Raw genomic sequence first — 27,246 nt, forward strand, 5'->3', positions numbered from 1 at the left:
GAGATGTTTTTTGTTGCCAGGTTTGGGGATGGCTTTTTTTTTTGCTGTGGTCTGCTGCCATTCTTTCCTTGCACAAGTCTATTTGCTCGGCATCATTCAAAGGTTTTGTGACATTGTGGGACTACCTTCTGTTGCTTATTCCCAAAAGTCAAATATTTGGAATCGTCTGCAAGGAGATCAAAATGAACTTGTCAAATGTCTGCAAATATCTGTTCTCTTATTTGTTAGCTGCGTCCATTTAAATAGCAGGGAGTGAGCTTTGCTGTTAGATTTTTGAAATGATCCGTCTCACTGCATGTCCGTCTTAAACAAGGTTTCTAACAAGAGCAGATTGGCCCATTTTAAAAAGGTACTGAATAAAGTAGTTACAGTTTCAATGTCAATGTTTCTCCTTTGGTTTTCAGTCTTCAGGGCGTTGGAGACTGTGAGCCATGCTGAGGAAGAGGCCTTCATCAGATTAAATGGTGAAGTTCAAAATGACAGAGAGGTGACTTTCAACACTGAGAAAGTAGTCGTTATAGGAAATGGAATGTTTTGTCAACATCCTCACTTGTTGAAAACGGATTATCATTATATATGTAAGAATTCCATTTGATATGGATATTAAAAAAAAAAGACAAAGCTTCAAGAGCTAATCTAAATTAACATTTTCAGTTTAGTAGAACCCGTATTCCTCTTAAATCTTTGTTTGATCTTTTACTGTTTCAAAGAGCTTTTTTGCTAATAGCTGATGCTGACAATTGATGACAGTTCAAAACTTTTTTAAAGGCAAGCGCTAAATCTCCACCACCTATAGAACAGTAGACTATTCAAAACACAGTTCATTTTAAATAAAAAAATAATCAACATAACAAGGTTAAAGACTAGCTGGCTGAGCCCTGAGTGACTGTGCTCTGACATCAGGACCAGTCCTAGCTCTTAATTATAGATGTGCTGGGTGGCATGGCCCCTCGTAAAGCCGCTCCATATGACCAGACAAGAGAGAGGGGGAAGGGTTGTGTTCAATGAGGTCCTGTTTTTTTTTTTTTTTTTTTTACACTAGCCATGGGGGATTGCGGCTGCTCCCTGACAAGCTTGAAGCTATGATTCTGTTGATTCGGCGTTTCTCCTGGTCTCCACTCCTGCATGCTTCAGCACTGCTCTGCCAATCACAGAGACCTTCAGGAGCTGGAGATAAATTAATGATCAACTTAACAGCTACGGCATGAATATGGAGCAGCTCTGAATCCATGCCCGGATAATGTCCACAGAGCAGCCATGTTAAGGCCATTGTGACTGTACGGTAGGCATCCCAGGAACGTTAGACAGCTAATGAGAACATGTGCCTTTAAATGTTTTTTAATTGACCTTCCCTGTTCTCCCCCCTTTGTATGAAACACACCTTGTGTGTGAGTGTGATGCATAGCAGTCCACAATGAAGTTCTTTCATGTCATAAGCAATTCCATCAGTAAGAGCCGGAATATTTGACATTAACAAGATCCTGTGAACTACAACTCCAGATTTTCCAAAAGGAAGCTGTGCAGTGGCTTTCCTCACAGCGAGAAGGTCCTGGGCTTCAATCCAGTCCGCTGCTGGAGTCTTTCTTTGTTGTCATGTTCTGTGCTGCCTGACCTGAACAAAATAACATCTTGGAGGTATACGATTGTTCAAGGAATATTTTTATGTTTTGGGATAAGTAGGAGAGCAATAAAAAATAAGCCACAGGAACTCACTGCACCTATAAAGACAGAGTTCAGTAATAAGCTCCCCTTAAAAAATATATTTTTGTGTATGGATTAATCCATTTAGATATTAAACGTATGTTACTGAGCTTTGGAGGGGCTGGTAGCCCTACAGTACTTTTTAATCTTGGTCAAAGCCAGACTAGCTGTTTACCCTCCTTATTCTAATACGTATGTTAAGCTAAGCTAGCTAACTATTGATGTTTGAATGTTGTGTCAAACTAAAGAAATGTATCTTTTCTTTAGTTTTATGTTGTAAATGTAGCTGCTGTGAAATGAGACAAATTTCAGACTTTGTCTTTAAGTCTTATCAGTCAACCAACCAACCAACCAACCAACCAACCAAATCCTGGCTTTAGTAAAAAAATACAAATAAAAAATAGAATAGAGTTGTGTCTTCTCGTTTAACTCTGCAAAAAGATTTCCAACAATGTTCTCTTTTTGTTGGAAAAATCAAAACCAGGAATAGCTTTAAATTCCAGACAGTAATTTTTAAAGAGGTCCAGCCAAAAATGTAGCATTTTTACCGAAGAGCGTTTGGTCTTCACCATATTCCAAAAAGACTGTGAACTGTTACTCTGTTTTTTTTTTTTTTTTACATCCTCCACAGGTTTCACAGTACTGTCTGTTCATACCAGTTTTGAACTTCTGCTCTTACTCACGCTACACGTTCTCACTCTTAAGCTGAGAGTGCATTGATACTCCTGACCCATGCTCTGTGTTGTGCTAACCTTTTATGCCTATGAAGTAGGGAAAAGTAACCATTTGGGACTCTAGTGTGGAAAAATGATGAAATAAAAAAGGTAATGTCAAGCAGCCCTGGGCTTGTTTGACTTACTCATCAAAAATGACAAACTGCTGTGTTTTCATTATATGTGTCCATTTGAGGCCTGTGATTGGCCGGTGACATTGAGAGCTGCAGGCAATGTTGCGGGCAGATGATTTAGTCAGATTTAATTTGAATGGTTTCTATAAGTATGTTTACGGGTTGACCTATTCCACCTCTTTGATCTTTCCTGCTGCCTTCACTTGAGCTTAGTAAAGAGGAAAGGGAATAGAGGGGAAAAAAAGGGGGTGATTGTGTATGTGAAGGGGGGCTTTCGAGGCAGGGTCCTTCAGGGTACAGTGGGAGTGCTAAAATGGGAGTGCATGAGGCAGGAGGGGGGGTTTGGCAGGGTGGGAAATCATAGCCTTAGGGTGCCCTGCAGATTATTCCTACTTCTCTTTCATCTGAACCTTTGGGGGGCATCTTCCTCAGATTAACTACTCCATCACTTATTAAGCACTTTGGAACAAACATGGAGACGGAGAGAAAAAAAAAAGAAGGAAGAGAGAGACGGTTTCATTAGCATTGAGCTCGAGTCTGTTGTGTTGTTGGGTGTGGTTGGGATGGGAAGAGGAGTATCTGTGAGCAGAGACAGAGAGTGGGTGGAAAAACAAAGCATCAGGATATGAATAGAGTTAGCTATTTAAAGCACTAACAGGTAAATGAAATCAGCACTAAAAGAGTGTGATCCGAACTTCTGGATGCAGCCAAAGAACAAAAAGAGAAACTGGAAATAAAAACGGAGCATCAGGATGCAAAAGCACAAAAAGAAGGACGAGAGAAAGAGTGATGCAAGAGCTGATGTTGAGGCAGTAACGCTGCAGGTTCTGCATGAAAAAAAACCTCCATTTAAAAACAATGATGTCACTGTTTACATGTTGTTCTTCACATCTTCACTGCGATAACTTCATTTGTTTTGATTATTAATTTTGTCTCATCATGACTCCCATTATTCCTAATTTCTGCTGGCATCATTCTCCAGGATGATTTGATTGTTATCATCATTTTAGTCATTTACAGAGAGGAAACACAGCTGACAGCTGAATTAGAATGCATCATTTCTTGGCTCAGAGTGTATTTATATACCAAACAACAAAAACCTTTCAGACAAACAGAAAAAAAAAACCAACAAAACCTCCCAAGTGGAGAAAGTTAAAGATAAACAGCACTGTTAACTTTCTTTAATTACAACTACTCCATCCGTCATCTGCAAACAATATATCACTCAGTCTGAGCTTAGCAAAAACATTTTTGTTTGCTTCAAATAAACACCCCTGACTCAAAGTCATGTCGAAACTGCACAAGGAAGATTTGCATACTTGAAACCCCAAGGGTGGGAGCAAAATAACTTCTTGGAAGTTCATAGATTTCATTACTAATGAATCACTGTCACATCAAAAGGTTGCTGGGTTTCTGCGTCTACTCTCTCCATTACAGCAACACGGGGAAGAGATTGTGAGAAGAACTGTTTCCACATCAAGTTTAGCCATCATGTTTTTTTCAGATAGAGCATTCTCCTTTTTGTTGTTGCTTTAGAGTTGTGTGTACAGATGTGTTCATAGGCAACATCAGCAAATCAGTGTAAATAGGTTCAAGACTAAGATTGGTGTTGATGACACAATCCTTCCTGTTCTGCACCAATATACGTCTTTATGTACCATCTTGTCAGTTAGTGTGATGTGTAGACGCGTTACACTCGAGTCGTGATGGTCGTGTTGTGCCCTCTGTGTGACCGAGACTGTGTTACATCTGAACAGTGTGACCCAGTTCCAGTGAAGAAGAGAGTGCAGCCCCACAGGACCACCACGCTGCTGACCTGCTTGAATTATTCAGTCGCAAGTGTAAAACCAGGGCCGACTGGATGCAGCCACCTGGAAGGTTACATGAGCAGGGAGGACGGTGGCTCTGTGACAGAGGAGTCGAGACAGCGGGGTGACACGAAATGCGATAAGAAAGTATTATGCAACTGGAGGTGACGGTAAAACGAGCCGACATCAAACTATTTCTAGTGTCTAAATGTTAGGAAAGTAGGCAGATAACAGTGTTTCATACAAGTTGGACTGATTCAAAATGCCAACAGGGATTAGAAGGTTCTGAGAGTAAAAACACAAAATAAGATGATGAAGAGTAAGCAAAGTTTGATGCTACACAGGCAGCAGACAGGCCAGATTATTTACTTTTTTTATGACCAAATAAAACACTTTTTGGACTCTGGGGTCATAACAAGAGTCCACCATGTAGCAGCTTTGGAGGTGCAAGTAGACAGATTTTCTTATCTTTACAAAGAGCCAGGCTAGAGTCTGTTTGCAGCGTTTGTGCTAAGATAGGCTATCTGGCTATACATTTACATTTTCCATTACTATGAGATTGGTATCAATCTTCATATAGCACTCAATAGGAATATGATAGAAGCACTGAGAATATTTCAATCAAACAATACCTTTTTTTGTATAGCACCAATTCATAACACATGGTATATTTCCATTTCTTTTTTAGAGTTGTTAGAATATTTGATCAAAGTGTGCTTTGATGATTTGGCAATTCATTAATTGAAACTAATTTTAATAAATTGACCAAGTCTGTAACTGAAAAGGTCAAATCTTTTTTTTTTTTTAAAGCTGTATGACTTTAAAAAGAAAAAAAAAATATGCACACTTTATTGTGAATTGTCCCATCAGGGGTGATAACAAACTTTAATATGGGACATAAAACCATCATCAAGAGTCTTTTTTTGGCAGCTCTGACATTTTTCCCTTCCACCAAAACTGGGTCACCTGTTAACTAATTCACATATAACCCCCCCCCCCCCTTTCTTTTACCTTTAACGAGGTAAAAAAAATAAATCAGTGTGGGGTCAGCACCTCATTAGCAGGTGAAGAAGCCATCAACCTGGAGGTGGAAAATCAATTAGTCAATCAATGAAGAATCAACCAGCTTCAGCCTGTAAACAAGCACCCACATGATAGTGTTGCTCTGCTGACCTGTGTGTGTGTGTGTGTGTGTGTGTGTGTGTGTGTGTGTGTGTGTGTGTGTGTGTGTGTGTGTGTGTGTGTGTGTGTGTGTGTGTGTGTGTGTGTGTGTGTGTGTGTGTGTCTAACAGTGTTAGCAGGGCAGCAGAGCAAACCACCTCAGGCTAACTCTGATGTAATACACAATACTCTGTGTCTCTAAGTCTCTTTTTTACGCTCTTCTGCTTTCATCCTCGAGTTTTCTTCTTCCAATTCACAGATAATGAAGACGGATTAGACACTAAAGAAGACTGTTTTCTCGCTCCTAATCGATACCAAGAAGCCCAGTGGTGAGTTCAGTGAGGCTCGATCACAGTGGCTTCTTTCTATCCAGAGCTGACCCGCCTCCTTCAAGCTGGCTCATTGAAACATTATCAGGTTAAACAGAAGAGAGAGAGGAGGCGATACAAGTGGGAGGAGATGCAATCAACCCAAACAACTCCTCTACAGCTCCATGAACACCCACACATACAGTACACATGCCCCTCAAGGCCATTATACAACTCATATTAGATAATTCAAACAGTTTGTGACTATGTGGAACACACTTTTGAGGTGCCCTCCCCCCCTTAAACACCCACACAACCCTTTAGAAAGTAGAACCAGGAGAGGGAACAGGTACATGCTGGAGCTAGCAACACCCGCCGGATCGACACTTTTTATGATTCTGCCAGGGACGTTTAAAAAAAGAAAAGAAAAAAAAGAGTCTGCAGATGAATTCAGCGTGACACACTGGTTATGCAACAGGCTGCATCAAGCGAAGTGATGCACAGAGAGCACTCGTCGTTGGAGAAACAATGAGAGCTGCAGAGAACAGCATTGTTTTCAAGGCTATTTAAATGTCTGCACTTCAGTGGTTAAGTCATAGATTTAGCAAAATAACAAGAAAAAGTGTGCATGAATGACTGACTTTGGAGGAAACATACTGCTCTACTGACTATTTTAACAGTTTTCTTTATAAACACATTTTTTTATTCCCAAACACATCTTAGTGTAGGAACATGAACGGAATGTTTCTGAACATTGCAGACGTTTCTGTACTTTGAGGATGTGCTTGATAAAACAGAGCTCGAAGTTGTTGTTTTTGTTTCTGGTGCAAAAATGTGCATGAAGTGCCTTCATGAAGTTCTTTCTTATTGTGATGTTTCCAGAGTGTCTTCACATGCTTCATATCCTTTTCATCTGTACAACCTTAAAGTGATGTCATTTCTACAAGTTACTCTGTCTATCATTTTATATTTCTTTGCATTAAAATTATTAAAATTGTGTTTTTTTTTTATAAAACAGACCGCATTATTGTTGCATCAGGGAAGCTTTTCAAGGCTTAGAAAGAGAAAGAACTATAGCAGCACTCTTAAGAAGTTTTATAGAAATTAGCATTGGGTGACATGTGAATAAAGACACAGGATCCAGCTTTGATCACACACCAATTTCATGTGGCACCAGTCTGCTCTGCAGCACCACTAACTGCCATTTGGTGAAGCCGGCAATGAGCTCATCTGTTACACAGCTGACAAGTTCAAAACATCCTCACGAGGAGTCAGAAGGGACCTTTGAAAAATGTCCTCCATGAAAACATTACATCATCATTAGACTCCTTTGTGGTGACGAAAGGAGCATGTGAGGTCCAAGGTCAGGAATTGGAGGAGCCATTTGAAAGATTTTTGTTATTTTAGTTACGAAAGGAATAAATCCATAATTGTCACTTGTTTACATCATTTGAAGTTGTTACAGAGTGCGTTTATCTGCCGAGTGAGGAATTAGTTATTTAATCAGGAGAGATTAAAACTAGTCATGCAGCTGTCTGCCGCTGATTTGTAATGTCGAACTGGAAACGAGCACCATTATCAGCTTTGTTTGCAGACGTTAAGAACATCGACACTGCCAAACTTTTTTAAGAGTGCAACGAGTGTTTGATATTTGGTGATATAGTTAACAAACTAGGTAAGAGCCTTGTGCATAGGGAGGTAATGTTCATGTGGTCCGTACAGTCTGAACAGGAAATGGGTACTTCCCTCCTTCGCCCTAAGACAGGAAGTCATAAAGCAGGATCAAACACCTGGCACCGCGTACTATCCAGCTGCATGAAAATCATAATTACGAGAGAAGTCATAGACACAAGGAAAAAATCAAAAGCTTCAGCTATAACCAAAGTTGGAAATGTTTCCACAGGAGGTAGCTGAGGATTTGCAGGGTTTTTTTTTTTTTTGCAGATGAATGTATTTAGTACATGAGGGCTAGAATGATACACCAGAAGTCAGATCTCAGGTCAGGAGTACAACACCACCACTGCCCAGTTTCCTGTGTTGTTTCTATTAAACATGGAGATGCCTTGTACCAGTGTGGTAAGTGGAGTGGAAGGAATATGGAAAGGTCATCAGGACTGCAGAAATGTGAAGAGAGGAACAACAGACACGAAAGCATGTCGCTCTGAGCTATGACCTGAGACCAATGAACAAAAGACCTGAGAAAACAGAATAAAACAGACAGAATCTACATTATACTCATTTGTTTGTTATCTTGGACTTCCTGGATGATGGTTTAAATTGGCCTTTGACCCATTGTAAAACTGTGTGTATTTACAATCTCTGGATTGTGTTGAAGCACATCTGCACCGCTGTACAGCTCATGATTACATTAGGTTTAAAGGTCACAGTCTCAAAGATGCTAAAAGCAACATGCACTATTTTAGGGACCTTGCATTCACTTTGAATCTCCCTAGAAGTCTAGGAAGAATGCTATTAATATGGGTATTTCCTTCAGCAAGCCGCTTTCATGTCCACTCGTTTCTCTCTGTGTCTAACAGCTGAATTCGTAATGTGTGTTTGGTTGTGGCTGTGGGGGCTTTCTCTCCTGACTCACCCATGAACACAGTTGGATTTACAACAGGAGCTGAGCTGAGCAGATGCCTCTACAGCAATTTAAACATGCAAAAACAGCACGCAGAACCCAAAAATAACAGCTGCAGTACCTGAAGCCACTGATTAGCAATCGGCTAATGTTTCATCTTCATATGGTTTGGAGGAAACATGCAATCATCTCAAGGTATTGCATTTATAAAGCACAACTAGCTGTCATTTCTTTCTATTAAAATTTCTCTTTAGAATTCAAGACACTCTTCTTTGTCTCACTAGAGGCTCGCAGAAGAATTGTATACCTTCACCTGTGTGAGAGGTACTGGTGCCAAGCAGAGCATATGAAGACTGATGTGACAGCTTACTGAGGCATACACACACAGACACACTCAGAATTATAGGTGCTTCAACAAAGACTGTAGGGCTCAAGGACAAGGTGCAGCCTAGGAATGAGTATACAAACATGAACACCAAAAGCTTTTGGTAGTCAACAGGGAAGATATCTGTCTTTCAAATATTACTGGAATTGTCAACAGGGATTCAATGAGCACTCAAATGGAGCATGACTGGACTCACAAACAGGCAATATCAAAACATCATATCACTGTGATGGTCCAAGTATTTGCTGTTTTGAACATCTTGTTGCGGTGAAAGTCTTCTTCTACACTTCGCTGAAGTATCATACAGATCGAAATCATATCTGATGATCCAAAAATGATGTCATTTCATTGCAGACATTTCACAAAGCTTCGTCCGAGGTTGAAGGACAGAGAACCAGGATGTCAGTATTCCCTCTGACACACAGATTTCTATGGACACTTCTAGAATGGTGAAAACATTTTTGAGTGAAACCCTTCACAGTAGACAGGATGGAAAGTGAGGTAAGTGTGATTAACACTGAGATCATCCTGCATCACAAGTGATTCTGAAAATGAAATCTTACAAGCTTTACTGCTTATTACATGATCTTGGCCTTCTGATCTTTCTACATTTCAATCAATCGATCATTATTTGTTCATTTGTCCAATTCATATCAAATGGTATCTCAAGACAATCTACAAAAGAGGGGGTAAAAAACCTTGACTGATCATGAGCACAGCACTAAGCAACATTTAGCAAAAGTTACAGTGGCAAGAAAAAAACTTCCTTCAAGACGCAGAAACCTCGAGCTGAACCAGACTCATGTTGAACAGCCATCTGATGAAACTATGCTGGGCTTGGAAATTGGATTTGAGCAAATATGCTTGTATATACTTGTTTACTTGTAATGCTATAAACACTTTGGATTAAAGACACAGCATTGAACAAGCAAGAATACAGCAAGTCAATTTCATATTTTCTTGGTGCTGACACCTACCACGTTGTCTTGTCCAATTTATCCCCAATTCCAAGAAGTAACCAAACCTCACAGAGGCCCCACTGTGGATCAACCATCCTGAATAATGAGGTGCAGAACCACAGTGGGCAAATTCTTGCTCAATCTCCGACCCCAGCTATGGCCATGTGGAAAGCATTGACGTTCCTGCACAACCATCACGTCTAAACAAAACAGCCAGGGAGAACATTTGAACAAAGAGACATTTGAGTAAACTCTACAGCTTCATAACTGTCCAAAACGATCACTAGCTTCCCCTGGGGTAGTGCACGCCTCAAAACACAAGCCATCCAGAGCAAACGTCGGCTACAGATGGATAACCATCACATCTAACTGCTGAAGGAACAACTCTGGTCCCCAGACAGGTCACTTAAGAGCCAGAACAGGCTCTCCATGCTGGGACACAGTGTGTTGCTGAGGCCCATTTACTTTAATATGGTTGAAAAGGCTGCCAACAACAACAAGAGGAAAGATGAGAGGGAGAAAGTATTCTCTTCTCTCTGGGTGTTTGAGGATAGAATAGACACAATCGCATCTGGTGGGCAGAGACTGGGTTCTAGCAGTGATGTGAAATCTTATTAAGAACGAAAAGAGGGAGGAGAGAGACACCAAGGGATGTCTCTTCTGTTATCAGTCAGCAGAGGTTGGAAGAGGGATGTGTAAAGGATACTCGGAGGATGCTGCTTTAAAGGAACTGTTTGACATTTACAAGGAATTTGCTTATTTGCTTCTGTTCACAGATTTAGACACGATCACGGCTTCTACTGTCTCATTTTCCTTTCACTATAAGGCTTAAACAAGCAGCTGGTTAGCTTAGCTTAGCAGAAGAACTTCAGGAAGATGCTGTGGCTATCCAAGTAGCCTAATAATCAGACACAAAGGATAGGCAGAATCATGCATCACTAGAACCTCAATACATCAAAAAAAACATTTTTTTTTTTTTTTGACTAGATTTTTTGAACTGAAAAACTAACTGGCAATAGTTTAATTTAGCATGGTAGGTACTGGGTTGGAACCGAATTGAACTTTAAACAGAAAGTAATAGTATCAAAATGAATGATGTTCCTCTGAAACTGTGTTCAATCATAATTCAAAAAAGGTTTGGGGACATTGTTGAACACTGTCTAAAAAACAACACTGTGATGTTAAACATTACCTGTTGTTTAGAAATAGGAAACAGTGTTCTCTTGTTGGTGATGTTCAAAGTTTTATTGACCAAACGGTTTACCTATTCCACCAACTTTGCAGCTCTACAGTATATCGTCATCTGACTCCTACAGACTCAAAACACTAAAAACATTTTTAAAACTAGCTTTGTAACAGAATAAATCTCAGTTTATTGTCAATGCAATAAACAGTGCATGCTTAGAATTTTACATTCTCTGAAGAGAAGAAACAAAGGCCACATCTCCATGTAGCCCTCACCGCACAGGACCCTCCTCTATCGACAGCACAGGGATTTCACAGACCCTTGGCTGAGGTGAACCCTGGACAAATCCATGAGTTGATCCTCTCGGTGCACTGGCAGCCAGAGCTGAGCATGAAATGAGCTTTGCCCCTCAGAGAGTCGGACTGGGACTGTGATGAGAGGGATGAGGTGAATCCTTTCTCCCAATGTCATCTGTTGTCTATAAATCCACAGCTTGAGAGCAGCCAGGGAATGTGTGAATGTGAAGTTCAAATGTGATTTAGAAGAAAAGATGATTGTGCCGGAGCAATGAAAAAAATGGATTATGTTTGGAATGTCCCAGAATACAATAAAAGAAAACAGTTGGTAGAGCAGGACCACCAAAGACCGAAACAGAGTTTTATCAGGAGAAATGTATTGTGTCACTATTTCTTGCTCTGTAAACAGAAATCCCCGACGACAAAAACTGATAAGAAATGATTGATTTAAACACAGAAGGGGAACAATGACAGCGAGTGGATGGGGCGTTAAAAAAAGGTCTACTTGTCATTATTGATGACCACTTCTTGCTTCTCTCTGCAACCTTTCGTCCGTACAGAGTCCCTGTATTATTCTCGTCAAGTCTCAGGCTAGGAGCTGAGAGGAGCCATCGGGAACAACCAAGTGATCCTGAATGGTCAAAATGTAAATCGCTTGTATCTGGACGTATTTGCTTTCATGACCTTTCACTGTTTTATCTATTCAAAGGAAATAAGTGGCCTTTGTGTTCAAATATAACACTATCAGCTGACCCCCCCCCCACCCCCCTCCCCCCTCTTCAGACCGTTTCCAATTATTTCTGAACCCTGACTCTGCCACGAGACAAAAGAACGGTATAAAATGTGCAGAGAGATTCACGGTGTCCCTCTGGAGAGCATTTCATTTCTCCGGCTGTGATGAGCTCCTTTGTTCTCGCTTTAACTCTCAGCATCACATAATTGGCCACCATCTGGGGCTCCGGTTCCTCTTCTTCTCCTCCTCCTCCTCCTCCTCCTCCTCCTCCTCCGTCTCTCTGCAGAGCTCTCCATATGTGCTGCATATGCATGTTCATGTTAGGAAATCATACATCTGTTGTCAATCCCTTACACTTCCCTGAAACATTATGTAATTTTTTAACGAGGACCAATTACAGAGGCAGCTTGCCCTCCACATATCAGAGGTCTGTTTTTTTTTCTTCCTTCTCACTATCCCATTTATTTATCTCTTATGTTTTTTTTCCAAAGAGAAGTGAAAGAGTTTGCATAGAGATCCTTTGGCCTATAACTTGAACTTTTTGATCCCCCAAATTGACTCTTTCACGGGATCCTCAATCATCCAAAAGCAACAGCAGAGCTTTTTCTGCTTTGGGGCGGCCATGTTGGTTTGTCAGTCTGTTTGCTTGAAGGAAATATTTCTGCCCTCTACCATTGGATGGATGGCCAAGAAATATAGAAAAGACAGTCTTGGTCCCAAAACGAGCAGTCACATTTTTTCATTCTTGTGAGGCCATTTGGTTTACAGTTCTGAAACTATTTGGCTACTTGCATTTTATGATTGATCACTTTTAAATAGTTTCAGTGCACAAGTCAGCCTTCATGAGAATGTAAGGAATTCAACTCGAAACATATTCACAACAGTTCTGCGTACAAAATAATTTCCTTTTTTTTATTTTGCGGCTCTATCCGACTCAGAATTTGCCGAAACTAGAATTGGCAGTTCAGACTTCAAACATGATGCTGCTTTATTTCTTGTTCTGACTCATCACAATAAATTGATATACATGTCTTGGAGATCTAGAGACCTAAAATCTTAAAACAAGCTGAGTGTCTTCAAACAAGAAAGCAGCAGAAAACCTTGCAGATACTGAAGTCTTCTGACTGGTGAACAAGAGCGTCAGAGAAGCACAGATAATAACATATAACAGTCTTATTCATTTTGAACAGGTCTGTTTGTTTTGTACATGAGGGGCCTCTGCAGAATCTCCTCAGCAATTAATACAATTTTAGACTTGTTTTGTTAAGCTGCCATGCTGCATTACTCTGTATACAAAACCATGTGTCGAGTAACAGTGCAGATATTTGACTGTCAAAATGCCAACTCTGAGTAATCTTGACAATTCTGTCAAGAAGAATTTGAATGTATTTGCACTACAACATTATGCTTCTTGTTCTTGCCTTTTCCTCTCAGTCTTGAACATCTGATTCCAAAAAAAGCCCAATAAAAGCATCTTCCTGGATGACAAATGGTAATAAAAATGTGTCTGTTTTGTCTTGTCACACACAAACCACTTTTGGCAGGTTGGGGCTTTTCCTATTTCACCCACAAAGAGAAAAAAAACAAGTGGTTATCTGCACGTTTGCATGATCTAAGAACGCCCACAGGAGCGCGTGTAGTTATTTAGGGCATGCATATCCCAAGTGACAGGGAGGGAATGTTTTAAGAGGGAACAAAGGCTGCCTGAGTGAGGGGCTGTGACGAAGGAGCTTCTTTGTGGGAAGATGACAAGGAAAGACGAAAAATCCATCACAGTGTTGCTATCAGCTTCACTGATCAAGCGTCGTCTGATGAGGAAGTCGGCTTAATTGGGACTCATCAATTAAAAAAAAGCACCATATGCTCCAACAAAGACAGGCTATGAGGGATGAGCTTAATTAAAAAAAACATGGTGGGAAAGAAAAGTGGAACATAAAGAAGAAATAAGTTTAGAGGGGAAAGAGAAATGGGGTATTCAGTTTGTTGTTGAATTAATGTACAGACTCCACCCATCTATAACCCCCAACTAATCACACACACACCTCTCCAGACAAAGGAGACAAAAGCTAATAAACACCAGGTAATGTGGCAGGCTGAAGTTATAGATATCATTTACAATGCATTAGATTAAGCCATCACCCATTTGTGTGTATGAGTCTGGTTTGTCCCCAGGGGCTGCACACACAAAGCAGTGAGTCTCATCTATCGATGTTGTTGATAGCTGTGTGTGTGTGTGTGTGTGTGTGTGTGTGTGTGTGTGTGTGTGTGTGTGTGTGTGTGTGTCGCTGCAGGGGGTGTGTAGGAAGGAAACATGACAGATGACAGGGGCCAGAAACAAAAGAGATGACCCCATCTGTCAGACACTAATTAAAATGAATACCAACATACTAAAGTATAAACACACACACACACACACACACACACACACACACACACACACACACACACACACACACACACACACACACACACACACACACACACACACACACACACACACACACACACACACACACACACACACACACACACACACACACACACACACACACACAGCTCAGAGTTCAAAACAAATACTACATGAAATCTCACCACACTGAATGCCCCAGAGGCACGACATTACACTGACAAAAATTAACCCCATGGGAGTCCTGGGCATAGTTTCCATGAGAACCAAAGAAAAAAAAAGTAAGTCTCTGTCTGTGTGAATTTAGTGCGACAGTTTTTTTTGTTTACATGACCATGGGACACAAATAAGAAAAGGAAGAATTTAAAAAAAAATAGATACATACTATGCATATTACTAAATGCACTCACCAGGCCATAATTCTTTGAAAGACGGCCAGATGTTGGCATCATTGTTTGATACGAGCACTGAGAGATTCGATCAGAGCTTGAGGCCCACACTTCCTGCAATGGCTGAGTGCCACTGGTGCGCAAGCTTCACCACCAATCCTCCAGATGGAACGTCGGCTATTAGCCCAAACAACGTCCCTTTCACTAATGAAGCCTTCACGTAGCATGTAAATGTCAAACTTTTCATCTAATGCATCATCATGTAGAGGAAAGTGCTCTGGCTCTTAAGTGGGAATGTGAGTGCAGATAGATGCTCACCCTCAAACTTTACAACCCCTCTGCAGCCGTAGTTTTACAGTAACGCTAGCTAATGCGTGCGCCCATGTTCAGCTTTGTGGATTCAGAAGGGGGGTGGGGTGGGGGGGGGGGGGCTAAGCGTTGCCAGGAACAAACTCTTTCATCTCCCCCATTCTTTTTTTTGCTTGCAATGCCCAACTTCTCTGCCTCCATCATCTCCGGGAAGCCCTTCAAAACTATCGAGTTACTGCTTGTTGAGGTCTGCTAACAGTGCAGCAACGGGGTGTTGACATGCATCCAACCCAGAATGAAACCAATAAAAACAACCCCCAGCATCGTGCAGAGAGAGGTACATAAGTGCAAAGAATGATGGGAAAGGAAGGGGGAGATGAGAGGTTGTGATGCTGTTCCTTTGCTGGGGACATTACTAGACATGCGACATGACTCATAAGGCATTTGGGGTTTCATACTCGGCTACAGCAATGACCTAAGTACAGGACACAGCCGAGAACATTCAGTCCCCGTACACACTGTGACATTTAGTTAAACATTGGGGAGAGTTGTCTAACAATCTCCTCATTGAAATACTCCAATTAAAGTCGATATTAGTGATATGCTACATGCTCTAAAACAAGGTCATTTAAAGTTTGACAATGGACAAAAATATAGACTGTAACTGTGCTCCAAAAACTGCCCAATTATCCTTCGACTGTCAATGATTAGGTGGGTAATCAAGCTCTGGTATTCGAATTACAATTCCCAGACTTTGGGGGTTGTTAAGGGGTTGTTGCCAGTGAGTCAGTTACTTACTCTTTACAAGCCTTTATTACTTTACATTCTGAAAGAAATTGCATAATTAAGAAGTAGCGGAATGATCATGAGGCACTTCCTGCTATCTGTCTAAAGGATGTACAGGGAACTATAACTGGATTACTTTGATACAATTAAAAAATGAAGACCTGCTTCACTGTGCAAAACATGATTAATTATTAAGGTGTTGCTGATGGCAGGTGAAAAGGCTTTGACCAGAAAATGGCTTAAGAAAGACACACCAACAATAAATGAATGGATCGACGTAGTCTACAAAGTTTAATTTGGTATCTTTGAAGAGAACTGGTCAAAATGACTTTGTGAAAACTTTTAGGCCTGATTTTACAAAACAGTGTTGTACGTATTTTTTGTACCACTGTTCGTGTGTTTCATTATTTTTATTTTGCTCTCTCTTCCATGTGAAAGGTCTTCTCCGCAGAATGTTAATATAAATGTAAAAAAAAAAAAAAAACCTGATGATTCTCAGCCATGATTTTAAAAGTATAAGGATGGTAGTTGTTTAAGATATCTTAAAATATATACATACACTTATGAGCAATAGATAAGTATCCTAGTGAAGAGTGAGTCACTGAAGTGTTATTCACTGAATCGATGAATGTGTGTATCACTGTGTTTAAATGTATTTGCAGTATTATGCTCTAAAGGTTATACATTTCCTTAACTGCCTACTACGATACATGAGCTGTGTGTGTTAGCCGTTATGTTACCGTACTTCAATGACATACTTCTGTGTGCTTACCAACTGTTGAGTAAACTTCTCTTTTCAGAAGACTGCCATTCACCCAGACACCACCACCTTTTTCTGCTTTAAGAAACAACTTCAAAGACCTCAGTCAAAGTAACATGTAACTTAAGCCCATTTCACACATGCACTGCATTGAACATTTCCCAACATGGTGGGGGGAAGTTCCAAACGCAAAAGGGTAAATGTGTTCAATTCACTCAAACTATATGCCGACTTTCTCCTGCCATCTACTCAGTCAAAAGTTAGTCTGGAGTCATGCTGAGCCATCCTCTGTGAACACAGCAGGTAATAGTTTAGAATGAGTGGACGAGGTGATTTTTCTTATATAATGAGAAAGGTTTTTAATTCCTTACTGTTGAATTAGTTGTCTTTATTATGTTTCTATGACTGGGTTTGTAAAATGTACGTCCATATACATACATGTTGAAGTGATATTAACACATACATAATCACCATTACTGAAGACTCCTGCATTCTCTACTTTGACGGCCCTCACTCAGACTAAAAACAGTATTTTTTAGTTATGAGAGCCTGCAGAAACTTACAATCTTCCACTGTGAGGTACATCATGTGTGTAAGGCAATCACGGAAAATATCAAGACCTGGATGTCCTTAAATTATCCTGAAAATGTGGCTCAACAGTGAAATCCATTCTCCATCTAGTCTGTCTTCAACAGTGCAACAGCTGATAGAGACTGACTTAAGGACAGAAGGTGCTGGTGGGTGTATTAAAGACCACAAACTCTTCCCCTGATTAGACAAGAAATAAAATCCCCAAGAGGTGAGCCAGTGGGATGGTAAGGGGTGTACCAAGGGGCCGGGTTACAAGATGAAAGCACTTCTGACGCTTCATGATATGATGCATTCCTGCTTTACAAAGCACTGGGGCTGTTAACCTAAACAGTTACATAACGGGTCCTTTGAAGACAAGCATTGCAAGCTACAGCTGACACATGAGGGTCCCTGGGGAGACTTTGCATCAAGAAAAACCAGGAGACAGTTTGCACTTTTCAATCGTAACCGGTTCAGGACTCCGGGGAACATTTATATCTTGACCGAACTGAATTCCTGCAAGCAAAGTTTTGTGAAGGATCACACTGACAAGAAATCAAAACTGTCTGAGACTGAAGGGTTTTTAATTAAAAAAAAAAAAAAAACATCCATCTTAATAGATCTTAAAGAATCTGGTGTCAAAATCTGACAGCAAAAACAGTCAATGTCTCTAATTGTAATTGAGGTCATAAAGGTTTTAAACCAGGGGGCAAAAATATCAAACACTAAAAGCCAGTGCTTGTTTCTGTGGAAACTTTGGAACCTGATGCTGATCTGTTTTCAAGACTTTTAAGAACTCATTAGTGTTGAGAGTTTGGGAGACAGGGGGAGTGTAACCCTAACGTTGTTGCCATTTAATGGAGGATTAGTAGTATGACCTCAGGGATCAGAGGTTATCTGCTCAGGGGGGGAAGTCATTTTAGTGAAGGAATGAAAATAAATGGTTGTGTTTTTTCTCTGCGAACAAGAAACTCAATCAACATGAGTGCGCTACAGTTTCTGTTATCTTTTCCTTTTTCTTGACCTAGTTTGTGTGTTTTGTGTGTGTGCATGTGTGGGATTACTCCTGCACATCACAAACAATGCACCTCCTGCTCGTTATGTCCTACAATTTACAGAAAGCACTACGGAGTTAAAATCCCCGGCAAGAATCACAAAAAAAAAACGCTGGACGTCAGAGCCGACTCACTTTCTCATCAGTTACAAAGTGGAGTAAATGCAGTGGGTGAAAAAGGAAAACTTCCAGCTTGATATGCCCATTTACGGTCAGTCAGTATTCCAAAAGCTTGTAAAATAAATCAGTGGGGTCTCCAGAGAGGAAAGCAAAACACTGAGGGCTCCTTCTAAACTCAGCCTCACCAAGAAAACAAACAAGCTCGGGTCCAAGTGAAAGTCTCGTTAGGTATGCACTCTGGACTGTTAGAGCAGACCTTTAGAATACGTGTTTCATACTTCCTATGCTGCCAAATCTATAGGACACAGGATATCTCAAAAGTGATGAAACAAGAGTTCCACCATGTCTCTGACCGAGCACACGGCTGATTAAGATGACCAATTAAGTGGTAAACGGGAGTTTTAGAACTGGAATAGAAATGACTGTGCACCAAATTTTCCCATATGAGACAATGCAAAGGCACTCACAGGGCTACTTCCATAAACAAATAACTATACATTAATATACTTCATGATTTAAAACACTGTCAGCCAATGCAAGCATAGACCAAGGCATATACAGCTCTAAGGTTGGGCTTTTTGTGCTGCAGACACTGCTGGGAATAAAGAATATACAGGACTAAACCAATATTTCTTGGTTGTCATATATCAAGCTGATAGTTTCAGCTCTATACTCTGCGGTACAGCTATGCCCTGTATCGTCAGACATCATTCAATTAGAGGGACTGCATCATGTTTTTGAGATGAAAAAGAAGTTCTAAAAGGGAAGGAAGGGATGATTTCATTTGGTGGTAAAGATTTGTTTAAAAAACACAGAAATGTTCATGTTCATGGACTGAATGTCTTTGTATTTAGAAGCTTAATATTGTGTTGGGGGCAAATATAATACCAACATTAATTTATGATTTATATTAACATATTAACATTAACATTTTGGCAATATTACACAGCTTAAGTGTATTTATTTATCTACAAATAGAGGACATTTTTCTGGTTTCAACGTCAGTGCCTTTGACATTTCCTATACTAATCATTGTCACAAAAGGTTGTAGGGCAGCAGCTAATGATTCTTTTGAATATTGGTTATTGTGTAAATTTTCTCCTCACTGTATTGATGAATTGTCGTGTCAATATCTGAAAATGTGTGAAAAATGACGGCGACACTACGCCATATCCCAAGACGATGTTGTCAAATGTCTCGATTTGTTTGAAGTTCGCCTTCTTTTTTTAATGATTTGAAATGTTATTATGTTAAACGATTGCTCATTTATTTTGTGTTGATCTAGTCAATAATTCACTTGACTAGTGAATGGCTTCAATGGCTTATCGTTGAAGCTTTACACAGTTTTTTGGCTTTACCTATACAAACCCATAATCCCAACAATGTCACACACACACACACACACATATATATATATATACATATATATATATATATATACATATATATATATATATATATACATATACATATATATATATATATATATATATATATACATATACATATATATACATATATATACATATATATACATATATATATACATATACATATATATATATATATATATATATATATATAGTACACATGCACACACACACACCTCAAAGTTGAGGACAGAACATGCCATTCTTTCTTCCATTTCTCTCCTGCTCTATTTTTCCCTCGTTTCACAGCGAGTCAGAACATATGGTGTGTTTATTTGTTGTGCTTTTTCATTTTGTGCATTTGTTGACTGGAAGTGGATGTTCCCAGCAGCAGCAGCATAGTCTTCTCTCTGAATGGCAGCCGCACCAGAGAGGGTGGGTTTTACTCTCATGTATATACAATGGTGAACCACTGATGGACCACTTATGTGGATGAGATGGCTCCATTTAACAAAGAGAAGAGAATGAAATAGTATTTAAAAAATAGAGGTTACATCAACTTTGAAACATTACTGCATTTTTTCATTAAACCGTGCTGCATCTTTAACATTTATTTTTTACCCATGGTTCTTCTGCTGGTTTTAAATTGTTAAGTGGAAAAGTGTATGAACCTCTTCGATGGCCCCTCTAGGACAAATGAAGGGATTAGAATTTAATTGAATTCTCTTCGCTCTGAAAACTAAGAAGTACCATTTTAGAGGGCTAACTAAGCCGACTAAAGATGTAAGTAGTTTTTTTTTTTTGATTTGCTCTCTGTACAGAGACAGAGACGATTGTGCACTCATACATATGCATGTGCAAAGTTGTTTTTTTGTAATATCCCTCAAAGGTCGGCCGATGTTTCATCAGGAGCAGACTGCTGACCCGATTAACCCCATCACACCCAGACAGGCAAGAGTTTAATCATTTTGTACGGCGCTGCACTTTAAGGCATCTACTGTATGGAGATAATGGAACTGCATTGATAGATCCCAGTTAATCTTTGCTTCTATTTACTATTTTAGAAATGTTAACGGCTGTTAAAGTATAAATACAAAGCCATATTAAATGCATGTTGGTGAGATACAATACATGATACATGTCTGCTTTTCAGATGAATCAAAGGCATCAGATGAATCAAAGGCTACATCAGATATGTGGTGGGTGGTTTTCTTTCCTCATTCAAAGACTGCCTGGAAGATGCACAGCAGGAATGTAGGTCTGAGGAACAACAAAGACACTCAAGAAGAACTGAAGATGTATGAGTTTTTTTTTTTTTTTTTTAGATGCATCCTCGGCTTTAAAATGCATCGAGTGATTTACGTCTGCCACACCCTCACTCTCTAATCTAAGACAAGAGATTTGTACTCCCAGTACGATTCATCTTTGATATGTGGAATCTGAATGTTATTCTTTGCGCAACAGCAACAAACAACAAGATATATACGTATCATCATTTTAATCATTCAAGATCGGAGTTTGGAGGAAAAGTTTCAGAAGCAGGTTTCAAAAAAATAACCCGATACGAGTGTGCCTCTGACGCTGACATATGCATCACTGGAAGGGGAACATGAGGACATTCACAGATAATAAGAAGGACTTCAACCCTCAGAGATAGAGTGGATTCATGAGGAGAAACTTCAACAGCAGAAGTGTACTGGATTTCAGAGACTATAACAGAAGTCAAGCATCACTTGACCAAACAGATTTTCCCGGGGAACTTCTGGGAAAATAGAAATATAACTCCTCAGCAGGCTGCTCTGCAAAATCTAAATAATGATGCAGAGCAGTGTTCTGCCTTGAAAACCACATATTCCGCAGAGTAGGCAGGATCGAGTTAAGTAGACTGAAAGGGAGTTTTATAGGAACAATTCTCACAACATGGCAGGGGAAACCCCCCCGTTAATCAACTCACGTTCAGACTGTTAATCTAACCAGCATCGTTACATGCCACAAATAGCAAAAACCACATCATTGTGTGTGGAGGCTAGACAGATAAAGAGTCACATGTGGTCTCAAGGAGGGACACAGGCGTCTCTTTGTGTTTGTTTCTGTCAGCAGCTGTCCTCTTACCTGGACTTGTCCCTTTCCCATGATCTTGTCCACGATCTCGTTGTCGTCCTTGTTGAGCATGCTTTTGTCGTAACAATTCTCGTAGCACAGGATCCGCAGGTACTGGGAGCCCTCCAACTCAATCTCAAACTCCTATTCAACACCAAAAAATACAGAAAATATGAGAGGGAAATGGTTGCTATTTTAAAGCGACACAAATGGAGCGATGCGCCGTAAAGGGAGATTTCTTTGTGACTGACTTCGTTCCACTGCGGCTCTGATGTGTCTCTGAAGACTCTGGTCTTGGCCTTGCTGACAAAGTATCCGAACGAGTCCACTTCGAGGGTGCAGTATAGATCTGAGAGGAAACACAGAGGGGGACACATCAAGCAAAGCACTGAATACACATTCTTTTTTTTTTTTTATCACTCTGTCACTGTTATGATGACAGAAGTAAATCAGGATGACTGGTAACATAATCTGTGTAACAGCATGATGTGAACCCACAGGCCTCTGTTAATTATCATCATATCACCTTGTAGTAAAAGTGCAGCCATTCAAGAGTTATTACAGCCGTTAAATCAGACATCGAGAGGGGAGTGGTATGCAAATGATGTTTTCTTTTCAATAAGTAGAAAAACTGGAATGATTCCTTGTTTAGTTTCTCTTCATACTTAAATTATTTTTCAATTTTATCTAAAAGTGTTAGATCTTAACTAACACGTCGCTTCATATTCAAAATATCCAGAGGTTATTCTCTCTAATCAATTAATAAATCATTGGGTCTATATAGTGTAAGCAAAACTTAGAAAACACTCATCCAAAAGCCCAACCAGCAGTCCCAGCAGCAATAAGTTTACTACAGGACAAGCTGAGACATGAACATTAGGGACGCAAACAATTTCCTCAAAAACCCAGATTTGATTTTTTATCAATTCTCTTCTATTTTGTAATTATACTGTATTTATTTAAATTGTATTTCTTTTATATTTAAAGTATCCTTATTTAAATAAGTCTTCCAAAAGAATATGATGAAAGAATGTAATTGTATAAACAAAGTGACAATAAACATCATGAGCATAATCACAGTTGAAAAGTACAACCAGGACATTTCACTCTCATTTTCTACTTGATCAAATAGTTAAATATCAGAATAGCTGCGTCTTACCTCAAACTATCAAGTGACTTGCACTGAATCACCTTGTAGTGTAAGTGCACATATCACTATTCACGTTTTGCAACATTAAAAGTTGTATACATTACAAACAGATACACTTAAAGTGTTATTCACATTTGAAGCCATTCTTTAAGTCAAATCATTTGAAGCAGCGTCTCAGATTTGTAATGAATGAGCACTTTAATCATAGAAATAAAGCTTAGATTGCATGGAAGTGAAAGAGTCCTTTAAAGCTTCAATATGTTGTACTTTGTCAACCGTCAAGACATCAGTGTCCTGCCTGTGTACACTATCAGAACCAGCCCCCCTCCACTCTTTACATGGTCACACCACAGCACTCGCTCCGCTGGGATCGTCTTGCAATCACTTCTAACACGAAGCAATTAAAGTCTGCTAATGTGTTTCTTTAAATGCTGCCGCAGCCACAAGTACGTCCTTCAGCCCAGACATGATCCCTTGGGTAAACCTCTATCTGACAGCATGATGGATGGATGGATGGATGGATTTATGGATCGACCCGAGTGTCACATAGACTGGGTGAAGAGGACGGAACTGAAGGGGGGGGGGGGGGGGGCAAATGATATGCAAAGAATGAACACAACACTTGAGGAAAGGCAGAGACTCTGTGTGTACCATACAAATCAACAGCCTGGCCTATATGCCTTATTTAATGTTATGTAAAGATACCAAGCATACCACCTGGGTGAGCTATGACATAGTGGAGCATAAAACAATCACAAACTGGACTTCACAGTATACTAGACTCTCAATCCATCTGGTTTCACTACATCTTTGTTTGTTTTCTCAGCGTCCTGAAAGGCTCGGGCATAATGACTCCCAATGAGGAAGAGATTAGCCGCTGCTGTAGGAGGGAAGTTCAGCGGAGGGGAACTCGGTACATCCATCTGGGGGATATTTATGAAATGAAAAGAATTTATCGTACACTTCCTCTAAACAGGAGGCAGAAATGCTCATGACAGGCAACTCAGGTTTACATTCAGCATCAGAATAAATGACACAAACAACCTGTCAGACGCTGCTGCAGTGAAGAGAGGTGACAATTCTAATTGTCTTGAATCAAAGTTTCCAGTCAATCAAACTAGATGTTTCGTTTTTTTAATAACATGTGATTTGCATTAATCTTCACATATATGCCAACATGCCCCAAAAAAGTTGTGCCCAATAAAACTCTATCTTAAATCTGTGTGTCTATTCTGTGATGAACAGGACCATGACTAATGGCCAGCATGCTAGCAGTGATGGGTTTTCACTGTCGGTCAGTCACACTGCGATGTGTCCTTGGGAATGACACCAAACCCCAAATTTGCTCCTGCTGCTGTGTCAGCGGTGTGTGAATGTTTATGAATGGATTAGTTAATACTGAGTGATACTTTGCATACAGTAGCAGCCTCTGCCACCAGTGTGTGAATGTGTAGGTGTGCACTGCGGTGTAAAAGTGCTTTGAGTAGTGACAAGAATAGAAAAGTGATATCCAAGCTCAAGTTTATTTACCATTCCTGGTATGTTTGCACATTTTGCACTATTGGCTGTTAGCACCAATTATTACCTACACAACAAGCTTCTCCCTAGCGTCCTGTTTTTAAAGAAAAACAGTTACATGTAGCACTCTACTAGCTGATTCAGGGTCATGTTAGCAATGAATCAGCTACTCATTACTTATTCTTTACGTAGTTTATGTACTTATTTAACAAAAAAAGCTTATTTTGATTTTGATTTAGTAAAGAGATTTTTATCCTGCTGCAGAGAAGAGTGTATTCATAGTCATCAGTAACTCTCAGTTTTCTCTTGTGGGTACATTTCCTCTCCATCTGAAACGGCTTTATGAACCCAGACCTAAATCTCGAACAAGAACAGAGAGAGCAGATTTAGGAGGTCTTTTTTGGGTCCTCACACTGCATCGAGGAGGGCTCTGAGAAGTAGGGCACGCTAAAAAGAGGCCCAGGAACAACATGAGTTTTCATTTTCCTGGCAGGTCACCATCAGGCTCAAAGAACGAGGGGGATATTTTGGTCAGCATGGGGTCTCTGACCCCTTAATGCAAGGGTTAATGGATACCATCCTCTTCCATCTCAATCAACTGAGGGCTGTAGCCTTTGTGGATCATGTGTGTTCTTATACAGGAGGCTAATCTTTGCCCGAGGCTGTGTAGAATGACGGGTCAAACTGTGGGTTCACAGATTTAGACGGCCAGTGATAATCAGTTAAACTAATCAGAGGCTCTACAGCTACAAGGTCCAGACGACTGAACAGTTAACTGTCTGAATGTTTGGCTGCAGGAGGAAGTATTCTTCTGAGAGGAGAAAATGAGGAGGGAACGGGTAAAATCTAATTGTTTTCATAGAAACCAGAGGAAGAAAGGTTAATAAAAGCACGTCAAGCGAAAAATGAGAATACATGCAGCTGCGGCTGGATTTGATTACAAGCAGAAGTCATGTGGACACTGTGAAGCCATTCATTTTTATAGAAACAGTGGTGATTGACTAAAGACTTCTGTTCTAATTCAAGCAATAAAAAAGGCACCAAATGGAAGTATTGACAGCTTTATTTATACTTATTTCTATCAAGCAATAAATACGTTTTAATCCCTTTAGCTCATGCAACTAACTGCAGATTATTCAAGCTGCGCGTGCCATTTATATCTGCACATACTCTAACTGCAATGTGATAGCGTTAAGCATGAGCAGGTGTCGGATGTATACAGGGTTTCCGATGAACACGGTCACTTGTTGACACTCGTACGCACACAGAAATATAAACAGAGAGCAACGCAAACATCTTTTACACCTCTCTTCTCGCTCATGTTTTCTACTGATTTTTTCCCAAACACACTATTTGGGAGATGCTCGACTCTCAGCTCCTTCCTCTGTGACCTAGTTTGACTACTTTGCCCCCGGGCGGATTTTAAAGCCCTTTCCCACTGGCGAGGGGGTGGAGGGGGGAGGGCTGATTGTTGTGACACAAACAACACAACTCCAATAAGATATTTGAGTAAGTGCTGATGTGAATTTTCAATCAAGAGAGAAACTGATTTGATAATGATTACAATATGCATCAAAAGTAATCATTTTTTTGAAAAAGTTAAGAACATATACTTTACACAAGCATCCTGCACCACTTTAAGGTGCACTGCAAAATGAGGCAGAGATACTCATGAAAATACAATGTTTGATCTTTATATGTGCTACAAGGCCACAAGTGAAATATTTATTTAAAAAATCACAACTTCAAACCTGAACTAGCAAGGCGACTGATGTTGCTTAAGCCACCGTTGGACCATTTATGAGGAAAAACTAGGTTATATGTGTATAAATAAAACATCCATTGAACAATAGCGTCCAACTTATTGCACTTCAGATGGAACATCGACCGATGAAAATAAAAGCTGTAGTTAATAAAAAGGTTGGCCTATTGCAGCACATCATCGTACTGTAAACTACAAAATGCAAACACACATGCACATAAATAAACCAGTCACCCAAACAACACGTTCCTAACCTTCAAACACAGGTGTTCTGTAGCAGCCACGGTGCATCCTGGGTGCAGCCAGCACATGGCCGTTATTACTCGACTGAGAGTCATAGAACTGTGTTGTTTAAACAATCTGAAGCAGTTACTAAAATTAATCTTGGCAATTTTTAATCATCATTTTCAAGATTTTTTCAGCATCATAATTAAAGAGCCAATGTGGCTTATACGGCTCAAACTGCACATATGAATAGCAGAAAAATGAACTTCCATGTCCTGAATAAATCCGGAAATGATTTCATGCTGCACGTTTTTGAATACTGAGATGTCTGTGTTATCCATGTGCCTCTCTCTTGTCTTTCTGCTCCAAGACACTCAACTTCAGTCACATGTTTTGCTGGACTCAGTGAACAGGGGAGTTTGTTTGTTTACTTCACCTGGCACAAGTCGAAGGTTTGAGCGGTCCCAGAATTGACAAAACAAAAAGCGTTTGAAAGGGATTTTCACTTTGCACAGAGAATTGAGGGAATATGCTCGGAGGCTATTTCAGATTTTTAACAGTTGCATGAGCAGCGTTTACATTGTAAGCATCCACTCTCCTGTGGATAGATTTTCTGTTAACTTCTAACCTCACTTTTAGAGTGATGTTTATTTATCATTTAATTTAGACAAAACCCTCAGCTTCAAGATGTAGGCTCTGTCCATTCCACAGAGTGTTTACCATGCGTTCATTTTAAGGATCCATGGTCATCATCATCAACT

General features: G+C 40.0%; 1 protein-coding gene across 4 annotated transcripts in view; it reads right to left on the bottom strand.

The window, feature by feature from the left end:
- abr (ABR activator of RhoGEF and GTPase) overlaps positions 1-27,246 on the bottom strand; it is a 138,682-nt gene that overhangs the window by 17,736 nt on the left and 93,700 nt on the right. For all 4 annotated transcript variants that reach the window (XM_020653784.3, XM_020653785.3, XM_020653786.3 and 1 more), the window contains 2 exons: positions 22,082-22,179; positions 21,843-21,974 (listed from right to left, as the gene is read on the bottom strand). In XM_020653784.3, the coding sequence (XP_020509440.1) occupies positions 21,843-21,974; positions 22,082-22,179 (230 nt within the window). The remainder of the gene's footprint in view (positions 1-21,842; positions 21,975-22,081; positions 22,180-27,246) is intronic.

Source organism: Labrus bergylta, chromosome 14 (genome assembly GCF_963930695.1).
Source record: "Labrus bergylta chromosome 14, fLabBer1.1, whole genome shotgun sequence".
Lineage (NCBI taxonomy): Eukaryota > Metazoa > Chordata > Actinopteri > Labriformes > Labridae > Labrus > Labrus bergylta.